General features: G+C 52.9%; 1 protein-coding gene across 1 annotated transcript in view; it reads left to right on the top strand.

Moving 5' to 3' along the window:
• Positions 1-14391, top strand: part of FRMD5 (FERM domain containing 5) — a 348700-nt gene that overhangs the window by 323517 nt on the left and 10792 nt on the right. Inside the window, 3 exon segments of the mRNA XM_030884528.2 lie at positions 7696-7784; positions 10756-10819; positions 11359-11450. Of these exon segments, the coding sequence (XP_030740388.2) occupies positions 7696-7784; positions 10756-10819; positions 11359-11450 (245 nt within the window).

The raw sequence follows: 14391 nt of genomic DNA, 5'->3' as shown, positions 1-14391 counted from the left end.
CCGACTCAGGCTTCCTCTCTCAACTCTTGGCCCCACGTGAGCCTGGCCTGTGCCCTGCTAGATCAAAGGTGACAACGCTCTTTAGTTCAAAGGCTGTCAGCTTTCTTGCTCCTTATGTCCACCCAAAAGAAAAACAACTCGCTGCCAGGGAGGCAACCCTGCTCACAGCGACCCTGTAGGACAGGCCCAGAACTGCCCCATGGGCTTTCGAGACTAGCTCTTGACAGGAGTGGAAAGCCTCATCTTTCTCCCATGGTTTCAAACTGCTAACCCCAGAGTTCAGCGGCCCGCTTCGTAACCCACTGCACCACCACTAGGTGCCACTTCTGCTTCTCGCCCCCTCCCAGCCTCCAGTGCTACAGCTCCCTCTCCCCCACCCCCTCATCTGACCAGGACCCTGGGTCCAAATAATGCACTCCCTTCCCAATTCTTCTTTCTGCACTCTCGTGAGCTCCCCCTTTCCTGCATCTGGGAGGGCTCCTTCTGAGCCTTGAGGGATGGCAACATTGAACTTTGTTAGGGTTCCATACACTTTTTTTTTCATGGTCCCTCCCCCACATGGGTGTCACGCACCTCATTTGCATTATCAGCCAGCTGCGCAATTCTGTCCATGAATGAGCCATAGGCCCCTTATTTGCATAACCCCACCCACTCACTCTGTAGGCGTCACAAAACCATGCATCGCTAAACAGGCCGTGTTAAGTCCCTGTTCCCTTCACCTTGAGCCCAGCCAGTCCAGCTGGCAGCAGCTGGGAGAGGAGAATGAAGCTAAGGGCTTGCCACCCACTTTTGCATTTGTTCCCAGTCCTGACACCTCTCCAGGCACAGCGTGTTCCATCCAGGTGGCCCCAATAGTGGCCACTTGCCCTGAGTCTCCTGCCGGCCCCGTCCGTGACTGCACTCAGTCCTCCCCTGGGCCTGGCCAATCTGGTTGCCTTCTCAGGGTTCGTGGACTAGTCCAGCCTGTCCCAGTCAGCCAGCCTGGCCTCAGCCTGAGCGTGATGCAGCTGCCTGAGAACTGGCCCGTGCCAGGCACACACTCACGTGATCTCACTTAATGCATGCAACAACTGGGCCACGATGATCTTCTCAGCCCCATTGGAACACGAAAATGCTGAGCCTCCCAAGCACTGACTAGCACGGGCACAAGGAACTCAGCCCACTCCACCTGGCCCTGGTGCTGTGCCCTTTCCATCCTGGGGCATAGGCTTCCTCCTGGAGGGGCAATGTGTACTTGGGAACAAAGCAGGAGGCACGGCCGTTTGTCCCCCAGAGAGGACAAAAGGCCTACAAAGGTGACCAGAATCATTGGGTACAAAATCACAACCCCAACCCCCTCCTGGGGGGATGGACAACAGAAACGTGGGTGAAGGGAGACATCAGTCAGTGTAAGACATGAAAAAATAATAATTTATAAAGTATCAAGGGTTCATGAAGGAGGGAGGGGCAAAAATGAGAAGTTGCTACCAAGGGCTCAAGCAGAAAGAAAATGTTTTGAAAATGATGATGGCAACAACTGGACAAATGTGCTTGGCACCACGGATGGATGGATGGATTGTGGTAAAAGTTATACGAGCCCCCAATAAAATGATTTTTTAAAATCATAATTCCTTCTCCAGCACCTTTATATTTGTTCTGCACAGACCCGGAGGAAAGCTGATGTCAGCCATATCTAAGTGAGGTCAGCCATCCACAAAATATCACCATGTTTGTGCTTTCTCCTTAAAGTCAGACTCTCCAATCCAGCCGCCTGGCCACCTCTCTAGATGAGCTCCCCTCCCATCTAGCTCAGTGGCCCCCAGCCACTGAAACAGGCCAGAAGCTCGGTGAGGGCTCCCCTTCATCCTCCGCTGGGCCCAGTGGCTGTGCTGGGCAGGAGGGTATCCGATTCACAATCAACACAAAGAACGAGACCAAGGCCAGTCTGATGCAAACTCCTGCCGAGAATCCCCATTTCGGAGCCACCCTGTGCCTCCAGGCCTCTAATCGGGAATGTGTGCTCGAGTCCACCCCTGCTTCTGGTGGCCATGTTTAAGTCCATGGAAACTGCGTGGCTTCCATGATTCGTGTTGATGTAAAGGTGTCCGACTAGGAGCACTTCCGGGCTTGGACACAGTTGTCTGGGAGAACATGTGAGCTCTTCTCTCCCAAGCCTTTTGAACAAGAAGAGACTCATCCATCCCAACTGAACTCATGGAAGGCCTGCCCAGAGAGGGGGCTCGGTGATCCCAAGAGGCCTGGCCACCGTGAATGCCATGCTCCTGAGTCCGTCTCATCCAGGGTGTCCTCTGGAGGGCAGCAGACAGGAGCTGACTTCATCTGTAACCAGAGGTGGAACCTCTGGGGACTGGGCAAAGGTGGTCAGGGTCCCCTACTTTCAAGGACCCGTCGGTGCTGTGATCTCCAGAGACCTTTTTGGTGGACAGTGATGAACTGAGGGTGAACAGATACCGTTTGGTGACGGATTCCAAGTGGATCTGTGAATCCTCAGTGCAAATCCATTCCCTCCCAAAAAAGCACCTTTGGGCATGTCCCGACAGTAAGGCATTATAGAAATTGTCGTAAGTCACAGAGCAAACAAGTGTTGGGCCCTAAACTAAGACTGAAGCTTTTTTCTAGAAGAATGGAACATTTCAAACTTTTTATTATTATTATTTTCATTTGAACTCACAACCATCACCGTGAGCCAGAGCCTTGGATGGTGATCTCCGCTGTCGAGACCCATGTTTTTAGCCCACCCCGCAGATGCCCCATAGCCTTTGTCCCGCGGGTGCTGAGTTCACTGGGTCGGGAGAAAAGACAGACTGCAGCCTGTTACAGGAGGAAGAGCTGAGAACCGGTTACTGGCGTCTGGGTCACTTCGTTCCTCGTCCTCATTTCTTTCCCTTCTGGTCACAGGCTTGTTATTTGCACACAAATCCCAAGGGCAGGCTCACAATGAGAATGGCATGTTAGAGGGAGCTGGGAACATTCCAGAGAGCGTGTCAGTGTGGCTGCCCGTCTGTGTTTTCCTGCCAGTACAGATGTGAGATTTCTCACCAAGCCAAGTCCCGCTCGTCACAGTGTGCAGAGCCTTGTAGGCAAGGAGTGAATGGTCCAGCTGGCCCCGTCCCTTCTGGACGCTTACCTGGGGGAGCCTTGCAGCCTCCTGCATCCGTGTCTGTGGCATTTGAAGCAGGAAAGATTAGAGAGCTGCTTACTTCAGACACGAGCTGGGAGTGAGGTTGTTCGAGGCCCTATGATCACGTATTGGGAGGATGTGGGTCCTTTGTTGTGGTTTTGAGGTATCCTCGAATCCATTCTGACTCAAAGTGACCCCATATGACAAAGGAGGTCTGGTCCCTTGGGTTTCTTGGCTATAGACGGCCAGGTCTTTTCTTTCTCACTCGGTGGGTCTGAACTGCTAACCTTTCCGTTTGTGGCCGAGCCACAGAATTGCGATGGTTTCTGATGTGGGTCTTGCTCACCCTCCCTGCCATCAGTCACTGTGTTGGACATGAACCGGACAAGAACTCAGTTCCTGGTCAGAAGCAAAGCAGTTTATGACAGGGGACAGAAAGGAGAAGAAGAACCTGCAGAGGGACCAGCTCTCTGAGGAGGGAGGGAGTGGTCCCGATCGCTCACAGACTTGGGTTTTTATAGGGTGGGGTAAACAAGTGGGCTTTGCAGCTGTGCAAGCAAGCAGGAACAGAAGCAGACCTGGCGGTTAGCCTTTAGCTGAACCTTTTGGGAACTTTATCTGTAAGTTTCTGATCACAATGCCCTGAACATTCCGGGGACCTTATCTGTACGTTTCTGGTCATCACGTCCTCTAGCCCCTTGGTGCTTAAACAACTGTTACTACGTTTTGATATTCCAAGCATTTGAGTCATTTCCGGGAGCTATCACCCACCCCACCCCCTCTTGTATGACTTTTAAATACAAAGTGGCTTTGCTGAGGCTATCCCACAAATGCTGACTCATAGCGAGTTCCCGGGACCGGGGCTGTTGATGGGAGCAAAAAGCCCAGTCTTCCTCCCGAGGAGCTGCAGGGTTTCGAACTTTGGACCATGCAGATCCCAGCCCAGCCGTAACCACCACACAGCGAGGGCTCCCCGGTTGCACCCACTTCCAAATCAGCCATCCTGGGCTGGGGTGGGTGGGCTGTGGCCCCTCTAACAGTGGCCTTCCTGAGGAATCTGCACACCACTGCCACCCTGGGCCAGCTGTGTCCCTGTGCTCCAGCAGGAGGAAGGCCTGTCACTGGGATGGGCTCTTCTGGAAGGCTCCTAACTGCATCCCTGCTGCCTCTGACCCCTCCCCTTCTGCTCACTCCGTTTCACGTGACTCCCAAACCCCCTTCCCATGGCAGTGAGTGCCTGCCCCTCTCCTGCCCCCGCTTGCCAGCCCTGCATTTTCTAACTGGTCAAATGTAAATCAACAGCAGAAAAAAACAGCAGTCCGGTGGCAGGGGTTTTTTTGTTTTTGTTTTTGCAGGGTTTTTGGTATTCAGTTCAACAAACTCGGCTGCTTTAGTAGCAGCTCTGCAGGCGAGAAAACGCCAAGCATCCTACCCCCCATCAAGATGCCAGCCAGGAGGCCCTACTGGGGCGATCTCCGCGGTTGGACAGGGCTGCTCTGAGTTGGGATTGACTTCAAGGCAAGCGACAACGTACTAGAACATCTGTACCTCCTAGGTTTTGAGGACATGTACACCCGCATGTGTTGGCACAACAACTATGCAAGAGAAGCTCTTTCCACGCGAATTTCACCATGAGGACTCAGTCCGTAGTGCAGAGGGATTAAGGGACTCGGCCAAGGTGGCACACACAAGGAAGTCAGAGCCAGCACCAGACCTGAATGGTCTGAGCCCAGAGCCCATCCCACTGTGACGATCGCGCAGGCGCCGTGCTGCTCCGTCCACTTTGTTCCTGAGTCGGCCCTCCTGGCCTGCCCTCTGCTTCCCCTGCCCACTTCTCTCCTCATTCCCTCAAGGCCACAGTCCTCCTGCAGACCTGACCCTTGATGTCTGTCCTTCCTTCCCTCCGTCTCACAGTGCCCACCCCCATGCCGCCTGGGCCTTCTCCCCTCCTTGATCACATGTATTCTCCCCACACTGCTGACTCACTGGTCCCCAGACCCACCTCCCTGTGTCAGGCTTTCATCTGATAAATGGTCCCCGCTGGTCCGCTCTGTCCCAGACCTTCGTGATAAGGCCTCTACCTTCGAGTCTCGGTTCTGTGAGCCTAGGCGCCGCACCTCCTTGGGACTGACTGTCTGCACAGGGAGCAAGAGGCCTCGAGAAGTGCCCCTGCCCCCCATCTAAGGGAGAGCAGAGCCCTCACTCCCTACTGTCCCCCCACGAGACCACCCTGCCTTCCCCCTGACTCAGCCAAGTCTGCCAGCTCAGCCCTGTGCTTCCTGGCAGGAACAGTATTTGTGTTCAGTGCCTGGTGCTCAGATATTAATAACCACCACTAAGCACCGATGACAGGCGAGAGGAAACCCAGCCCTCTGGCTTGGCAGTCTCTCCATTCAGGTTATTTTTAAACAGCTTTGTGCCATGCCTATGGGTTGAATGACATTGGCTTCCAGCCAAGTGTCTGGGTCCTGACAGACCCACGGAAAGAACAATAAGAAAAACCTATTCATCGAGATGTTGCAAGACGTATACTGAGTCTTTTCCTTGGGCCCAGATACGCACAGTGGGAGCCCTGACTCTGAGAGACAGTCTCAAGGCCAAACTGTGTCTTTCCTCCAGGCGAGGCTTAAGAGGCCCTGCTCCTCCTGGGCCTGGTCAAGCTAAAGATCAGCATGGGAGGCAAACTCTGACAACAGGAGAGCTAAGCCCAGGCTGGCCTGGGCCCACAGCCAGGGGACCCCCTTGAGTGCCTCATGCCAGGTGAGAGGTGGCCCCGACAACTATCCTGGGAGGACATTTGACCAGTGGCCTGGCATCATCTGGCCACCTTAACACACTCTTCCTCTGTCATCTTCTGTGGGGCCTGGTAGAGGCCACTAAGGGAGCCTGCCACAGGGAGCCTAACCCTCAACCCAGCTTCTCTGCCCAGCCCAGGCCTGGTCCTCAGGGAGCGCGTTCCCCTCTGAGGGAACAGTGGCCTCCGCCTCCTCCCCCACTTTGCTTAGCCTAGAGCTTATAAGCTAATCATGACAGGTGACCAGGAGGTCTTCTTGGGCACTGCAGGGCTGGTGACCACTGTTCACTGGACCAGTTGCTTCTGACTGTTTCTTCAACTGAACGTGCGTAAGGGAGCCTAGGGGTCTAGGACCTTCAAGGCAATAGTAAATGTCATCTTTTCTCTCTCTCGTTAGATAACCTCTTATTCAGACATAACTCACATACCATAAACCCACCCACTGTGTTAGTCCGAGTTGACTAGAGAAACAAATTCACAGACACTCATATGTGTGTAATAGAGAACTTTATATCAAAGAGTAATTGTATTTTAAGAAAACATCCCAGCAGTCCAGGTCATGTCCATAAGTATGATATTAGCCCATATGTCTGGTACCAGTCTGTAAATTCCTCTTCAGATTCATGCAACACATACAATGAAACTGAGCACAGGAAGATCACAGGCCAGTGGATGGAAAGTCTTGTGGATCCAGTGGCAGTGGAAGCATCTCAGCGCTGGTGTGGGTCTCCATGTGGCTTCTCCAGTTCCAGGCCTCTGGCCCCATCAGTGTAGCTCCATGTGGCTTTGTCAGCAGGAATGTCTAACAGGCAGAGTGTATGTTCCACCTCCAGGGAGGAAGATAGGAGTTCCCAGAATCCTCAGGAGAAGACCACGCCTACACAGAGGCCTTATTGGCTATGACCTGATTGATAAGCTAGACTCCACCCCTTCGCAAGTTGATAGATTATGTCATGGCCACACCCACTCATGGAGCGTATGGATATTAGTGCATTTACAGAGTTGGGTAGCAATCATCCTTAACTAATTTTAGAACATCTTCATCACCCCAAAAAGAGACCTGCACGTGGCAGTCACTCCCCGGGTCCCACTTACCCCCGGCCCTGGCAGCCTCGGATCTATCTACCTCTGGCCACTGCCCATGTGCCAGTCTGGGTATTCATAGGCATGGGGTCAGGCATGCCATCTGATCACTGGTGCAAAAGTGCTGTGAGATTCATCCACATTGGGCCATCCGTCAATATTTCATCCATTTCAGTTGCCAAATGATGTTGCCCCGTGTGGCTCTGTGGCTATTCTACGTTTTTGGTTTTTTTCCCCATCATCAGCTGGTAGACCTCTGGGCTCTTTGTGCCCTGGGCAATGAGGACAATGCTGCTCCCAAGAGTCATGTGCCAGTGTTGTGTGGATGCACACTCTGGTTCCCCATGGGTGGCCCCCTAGGGTGAGAACTGCTGAGTCCTCAAGTAGCTCTATGTCAGACAGCTTAAGGCACGGGTGATTTTTTTCCAAGTGGCTTGTAATCCCACCAGCAACCAGGATGCAGAATTGCCATTCTATTCCAACGTTTCTGACCACCCGTCTAAGGTTGGTATCATAATCTACAACGTAGCCATAATGGCACTGAGGCTTGGGAAGGGGGAGTCACTGGCCTGGAGTTACACACACCGTAGTCCCGACACCCCACTCTGTGACCTACCGCCAAGTACTGCACCCCAGTGCTTCTCCTCCTCTCCCCTCGGCCTGCATCGCCCTGAGGAGGAGTCTTTCTGTGTTGCAGGACGTGTCAGGAAACGCCGCATTCCTGGCCTTCACTCCTTTCGGGTTTGTTGTTCTGCAAGGAAATAAGAGGGTCCACTTCATTAAATGGTGAGTATCTCCGTTTCCAAAATAGGCTCATTAGGCCTTCCCCAGTGGGGAGGGGCCACGGTCCCCATGAACTTTGTGTGGGATCGGGCAGTTAGGGTTCTGCACTGAGCATGGTGACCAGGGACGGCAGGCCTTTCTCTCGGTGATGGCCCTTATTCTTGCCCAGGGCTGTTCCTGAGAGAGGAGGGGGATTGATAGAGGCTTGCCTGCAAGGGAAGATAAGAGATCTGAGGCTGGATCCAATGCCGGGGAAGCTAAGCTCCCCCTAATAACCGAGTCTCAGGACCATCACCCCTGAGGGCATAGCCGGCCCTATTGAGTTGGCTGTTCTGGGGCATCTCTGTGCTCCTAACCAGGTACAGGCTCACCACATGCAATGACTCTTGGCATAGAGCTAAGTCGCCCACTGCAAACATTCTCTCTACAAGAACTGAGATGCTGCCATCTCCCTCCTTTATCCCTCGGTAGGGATTAAGGTCCTCGGGCTCTAGGGATCAGATGCCCTGCCCCCTTACTTCTGCCATTCAGGCGTCACTGGCTGCAGCGACCCTTCCCCTATTTGGCCTTTGTCTTGTGAGGGTCTGTCCTGCTGCCTGGCTCCTGAGAGCGAGGAGGCAGCAAAGACTCTCATCTGTTGATGGGTGTTGGCCTATCTTAGAGACTTTTGCTGGCCCTCACACGCATCCTTCAACTTCATCCTCAAATTTTGCAAAGTCTCCCAAGGTCCAGTGACTTCTGTACCTTCTTGGGCCTTGGGCTGCGCAGTCCGTGCTGTCCAGCAGCTCCCGTGACTGCTCTGGGCCCAAGAAAGCCTTGGTGGCGAGCCCTGCGCCAGGTCTTGGTTCCTTTGCCTGCTCTGATTGGGAATTGGGGGACCTGAGAACAGCATCACCTCTTGGCGAGCTCCTGCTCCTCGTAGAGCTACAGGGTCTCCTTCCTCCTCTGCTGAGTCTGTGGACAGACAGCACCTTCCCACCCCGTACTGCTCTGGGGAAGAACAGCATGATGACGACCGACCTCTAAGCACTAGTGAAGCGGCTCTTCAGACCCGGCAGGACCAGGTCCCACGCAAGCAACCGTGTGCACTGGAGCAACCAGTGTATACCCTACACCTCCATTTCCCAAGCTTTCTGAAGTTGGCCCACTTCATGGATCTCCCGGAAGAAAGATGGTGAGGGGTTGGTTTTCCTGCCCAACAAAATCCTTTCCACGAAAAGCTCATGTGTGGGGTCAGGCCACCATTGTCCTGCTGAGTAATGCTTGCAGCCTGGACACACATGGAGCCCTTGATGCATCATAGAGGGCCAAATCCGGGGCCACCTTCTTAAAGGCCCCTGGCAGGGGTATGTTCAGCAGCAAACAACCAGGACACACCTGTTAACATACCTGTTAAGTTATGATTTGCACCAGGTCCTCCCAGACCCTGCTCCTTCTGTGGCTTCCCTCCGAGGACTGCTTCGCTGGGAAGTCTCCTTGTCCCCGTGGCTCAGCATTTGATCATGGAGGTGGACCTAACCTTACTCTCAGGACAACTCCAATCCCTTATTTTCCTCTCTTGCTGGTTGAAGCCTAGATGACCTGTGCTTGTCTCTCTATTAATCAATTGATGTGTCTTTGTATCCTGGGTGTGTGTGTGAGGGAGAGCGAGAGAGAGAGAGAGAGAGAGAGAGAGAGAGAGAGAGAGAGAGTGTGTGTGTGTATGTGATTACTTGAGAGGGAATCGGGCAGGGCAGGGCAGACCAGGAGGTGCACATTAGCTCAGAACTGGTCGTCAGACATTGTAAACTCTCCTCCTGACCCAGTATGATCGCCGGGACCACAGAAAGCAAGCGAGGTCCTGCTTGCCCCTGAGTTTTGTCCATCGGTAAATTGGGCACGTGGTTCTCCCTGTCTTTCTGCTGCTTCCTAGGAAATTGAGTAAACCTCCCTAGACTACCAAGAGGAAGAAGCCAAACAGAGGCAGACATGCATGATCAGACTCCCTGGGCCAGGACAGGGTCTCCGTTGGGTAGAAAAACAAGGACTCCCATCTCACTGAGGTGGACAGGGCCTTGGGGCTTCAGAGGGCAGCTGTGTTGGGCAGAGGGGGGTCGGGGGGGAGTGAGGCATGGCCGGTGCTGAGGCCTAGTTTTCTGGCTCTCACGGAGATCTGCCTGAGACCCTGGTAAATGTTTCCACTTCGCAAATGTAACCCAGGCCGAGAGCAGTATGTGCAGGTGAGGTCTAAGCCGGGCCGTGTCCAGTAACCATGTGACTTCTGATTTGTGTCTGTCCCACGGGTGACGCACCCCAGTCTCCTGTTTGCCTCTTTTACTGCAGCCATTCACTGGGCTGGTGGCTTCAAGGATTTTTCTACAAACCCCCCTAAGCCCCTTTCCCGGTCAGTACGCTGCATGACTCTTCCATGTAATCTGTTCTCTCTCTTGGTCTGTTGCCCCGCCCCCTCCCCAAGACTGTCTGACATTTGTCTGCATTCAGTTGCATTTTCCATCCAGTGGCACCGTCACCTGAAAGGCAGCTCCCTCAGCACCGGGTTGCGTTGTTTTCCATTCTTTGCTGTACCTTGAACTCTGGCCTCATTAGCTACCTGTGGCATTTTCCGTTTGCCAGGCCCATCCAGATAATGCACCTGTGTCATGAACCCTGAAATGACCGTGGACACTCTACCTAGACTCACTTCCCATGTAGGGTTTCCCTTTGGCAGCCACTGTCAATGCCACTCCCATCCTCCTGCGCATCCCCCCCCCCCATTATTATACTGCGGTGGAGGAGGACACTGGGGGCTTGAACTGCCCCAGCGACTGCTCTCCAAGGCCACTGCGTAGCTGTCTTGTTTCAGTCCTGACTTTGGCTAAAGTTGTGTCTGTGCCTGGAGCCCCCTCCAGTCCGGGTGGGCTGTGCATCTACAGGACTGAGCTGTGGACAGGCCACTCACCACCAGCTGACAGGCGCTCTCTCTTTGTGCTTCTAGGAATGAGGTGACCAAGCTGAAATTTGAAGGGAAGACTTTCTATTTACACGTAAGTCAGAAAGAGGTGAGTAACGGCTTCCTTCTCCTCGGGGAGAGCGGGGGCACGGGACGCTTCCGGAGGGCCGGGGTGAGCCTGGGCGACTTGGGTGGAGCTCAGCTCTGCATGCTGCATCACGACCAAGATCAAGACTTGGAGGTGAGGGGTGGCGGGGTGGCGGGGCCCTGAAACTCCAGACTGGCTTCCTCCGGGATGCTGGTGACACCCAAAGGTTCCATTTGAGAGGCCTCTGCCTCCAGGAATCGCAATCAGAGTAAGAGGCTTTGACTCCATGTGAACCCCCAAGTGGGAGAACCAAGGGCTCTCAGTTCAGTCTGTTCCCACTCAGAGCGACTCTGGTTGGACTTCCCAGGCGGGAATTTACTGCTGAGCTGAGCTCTGCCCAGTGGGCTTTGCAGACCTTCTCTTCCAACTGGCCAGCTGCTGGGCAACCCCTGCCCCATCTGTTGGGAAGCCCTCCACAGTTCAGGGGACAGCATCCTGGTCTGCTTCACCCATCATTTCTCTGTCCACACTCAACGGTTCCTATGTGAAATCTTTTGTAGGAAAAGAAAATTATTCTCACATATTTTGCTCCAACTCCAGAAGCCTGCAAGCATCTCTGGAAATGTGGGATTGAGAACCAAGCCTTCTACAAGTAAGTGGACGCAGGCCACGGGGACTGTCCTTATCAGAACCCAAGTCACTAAGGCGACTTTCAAAGGAATGGTGAGCCGGCACACGGATGCCCTTAGAAAGGAGCTAAGAGATGGCAAGGCTTGGCTTCTTTGTAAAACTCAGGGCCCTCCCTGAGTGCCTGCCTCTCTGGAGGTACAGACAAGCTCTGGGGGGGGGTGTTTCAAGGAGCCTGTCTGGGGATCTACCTGGGCAATGTCTAGTGGGCCTTTTCAGAAGAAGGCTCCGGTCAGAAGAAACCCACGGGCACCTAACATACCCCAACCACCCTTATAAAGTCATCGAGAGTCCTGGGAAGTCCTGGCATATCCTAGCTTCATAGCGGTCCAACTACAATCAAAATAGACTCTTTGTAAGCACCAGGCCCCACCCCTGGAGAGGCTTGGAGACAATAGAATCCGCTTCCCAGCTTTCCAAGGAGGGGTCTGCTGCTAAGCTGAGGCTGATGGCAGTGCCTCCAGATGTATCGCTGCCAATGGGGTCGTGGTGACAGGCCGGGAACTCAGGAGCTCGGGAGGAGGGTGAGAGCTAGACTGGTAAGGGGAAGGCAGGTTTGGGCCAAAGGAAAGAACTTCACCTACTAAAAGATGTTGTCAAGCATCTGAGTCTTTCACTGTGTTGGTTCGGTTGGGGTTTTTTTGTGTGTTCAATTTTTGATTAAGAACATGGTGATAAAGCATTAGGAGGCAAAGAAATGGCCCCTTGGAAAACTGGGGTTTTGCTGCACAAAGTGTGTTTCACTAGACTTCTTGGGCCTCTCTAAAATAGAACGTCCTGATTTATACTTTACCAAGCTGTCTTTTAAACAGGAGACAAGACAAAGTATGTCCTATAGTGTCTACAGTGACCCCTGTTGTCACCAGATTGTCACCAGCTTCTCCTCCTGCGGGTCCTAGAGAATGCAGAATTATTCTGCCCTATGTGGGCACCAACCCTCTTTCCAGTGCACAGACACCCCGCTGCCCGCGAGGGGACACTGGCCAGCAGAATTGATCTCCTACTGACCTAGGTCTCCACTCCACACGTGATCTTGGAGGGAGACTTTCTGAACTACTTAATAGTCATTATGTAATTGACACTAGAATCAAGGAGGAATTGAATGGACCCCCAAAATACCAGCCTCAGCATCTTCTCTCTTCTCCGAAGGGGGAAGCAACTTAGGAGAGTCTTAGATATGGTCACATGTCTTGCCTGTTCAATACTTCTCATCCAGGCAAGGCCAAGAAAACGTTTATTTTCTACTGTCAGCATCTTCCCTTTCCCTGTGAGCACAGCCCAGGGTTAGCTAGTTAGAGGAACCTGGAGAGAGAATCTGGAGATGGAAACTCTCTTGCCTGTAGGACCAGAGAGCAGCTCGGGAAGGACAGAGTCCCTTGGGTCTCCGCAGCAGAGAGGAAGGTGTTAGCGGACAGTGCCCTGCTTACTCCAGCCTTCCCAGCTCGGGGCAAAGGTCTAACGGAAATGACAGCAGCCTCCCTGTATTTCCATCGCCTCCAGCACCATTTCTGAAGGCTGCTGTTTTTTTCTGTTTCTAGCGTGGAAACAGTTATGTTTCTGAATCTGTGACCAAACTCAATTTCTGAGTTCTTCCATGAATGGATCCCCAAACCTAGCCATTCTTGCCAGAACCCCCACCAAAACAGCACGTTTTCCACTATCTTCACTTAACTACTCAAGGTTCTACCTGAGATTTCAAATCTCTCCTGGGCCAGGTCCTCAGTAACACCCAGTCTCGCAGCAGCTTCTCCAGCCTCACTGTTTGCAAGGGTGGGGAATCTTTTTGCTGAGAAGGGTCATTTACGTATTTATCACCTCATTTTCAGGCCATCCTGGTCAAACATTGAAATAACTAACCATTAGGTGATCCCTGGAACTGCTTCTCCTTAGGGAGGTGTGTGGTGTTAGCTGGTGTTGACCATTTCCCAGGCCGTAGAGAGGTGGAGGGCTGGATGCTCCCCGCCCCTGGCCTTGTGCCTTGAAGGGAGCTGGGTTAGACTTGGAGAACATACCCAGGCAGGAAGACAAGTGTCTCCGAGCCTCTTGGAGCCCAAAGAGGGGTTGAGATGTTATCTCCGGGGAGCTGTGTTCATGAATTATGTGGTCAGCTTCCGAAATACTGCCACCTCCTGGCTGGATTAGTGATAGAACATTACAAGGTGTGTCCAGTCTTGGGAGACAAGTTCCAGGCAGCTCTGACCAAACTTTCTTTCCAAAGTGTGAGAGAGAAGAGAGGAGTCATCCAAGACCATGTTGTGGAAAGCCTACGAATCGTAGCAGCTCCCCAGGAGCTGCAGAGCCTGAAAGTGATGTTACTGTGTCTTCTCAAAGCTTACAAGTGGCCATCTAGGAGCTAACTATTGGTCTTTTCCTTCCCGGAGCAAAGGAGAGTGAAAGGGAAATATATATATATACAAACAAAGATTCAAGGAAGTAATTAGCCAAAGCTGTAGCTGGTGGGTTTGAACCACCAACTTTTCAGTTAGCCCAATGCTTAGCCTGGGACAGCCATTCCTAATGGTCCACATGAGCCACAGCCTTCCGTAGCCTGAGACCAGAAGAACCAGATGAGGCCCGGCAATCACTAATGACCACTCTGGCCAGAGGCATGATAGAAAGTCCTGGTTGGCATGGGAGAAAAAATACAGAACAAAATCCAAATTCAGAGGAAAAAAAAGACAAGACTCACTGGTCTGAGAGAGACTAGAAGAACTCCCCGGATTTCACCCTCCGTGACCCCTCTAATGTGGAACTAAAGCCTCTCCCAGAAGCAGCCTCGGGACCACATAGCAGGAATAATGCCCATCTGGAATGTATGCACCACAGCCAGCTAGCAGACCCAAAGGGCACCATTTTCCCAGAACAAAGCTGAGGAGGCCGGAAGGGAGAGGCAGGGACCCAGACAG

Source organism: Echinops telfairi, unplaced genomic scaffold (genome assembly GCF_000313985.2).
Source record: "Echinops telfairi isolate 266 unplaced genomic scaffold, ASM31398v2 ScPeMD7_8;HRSCAF=38, whole genome shotgun sequence".
In the NCBI taxonomy this organism is placed as follows: domain Eukaryota; kingdom Metazoa; phylum Chordata; class Mammalia; order Afrosoricida; family Tenrecidae; genus Echinops; species Echinops telfairi.
This window is presented reverse-complemented; position numbering and strand designations above follow the sequence as displayed.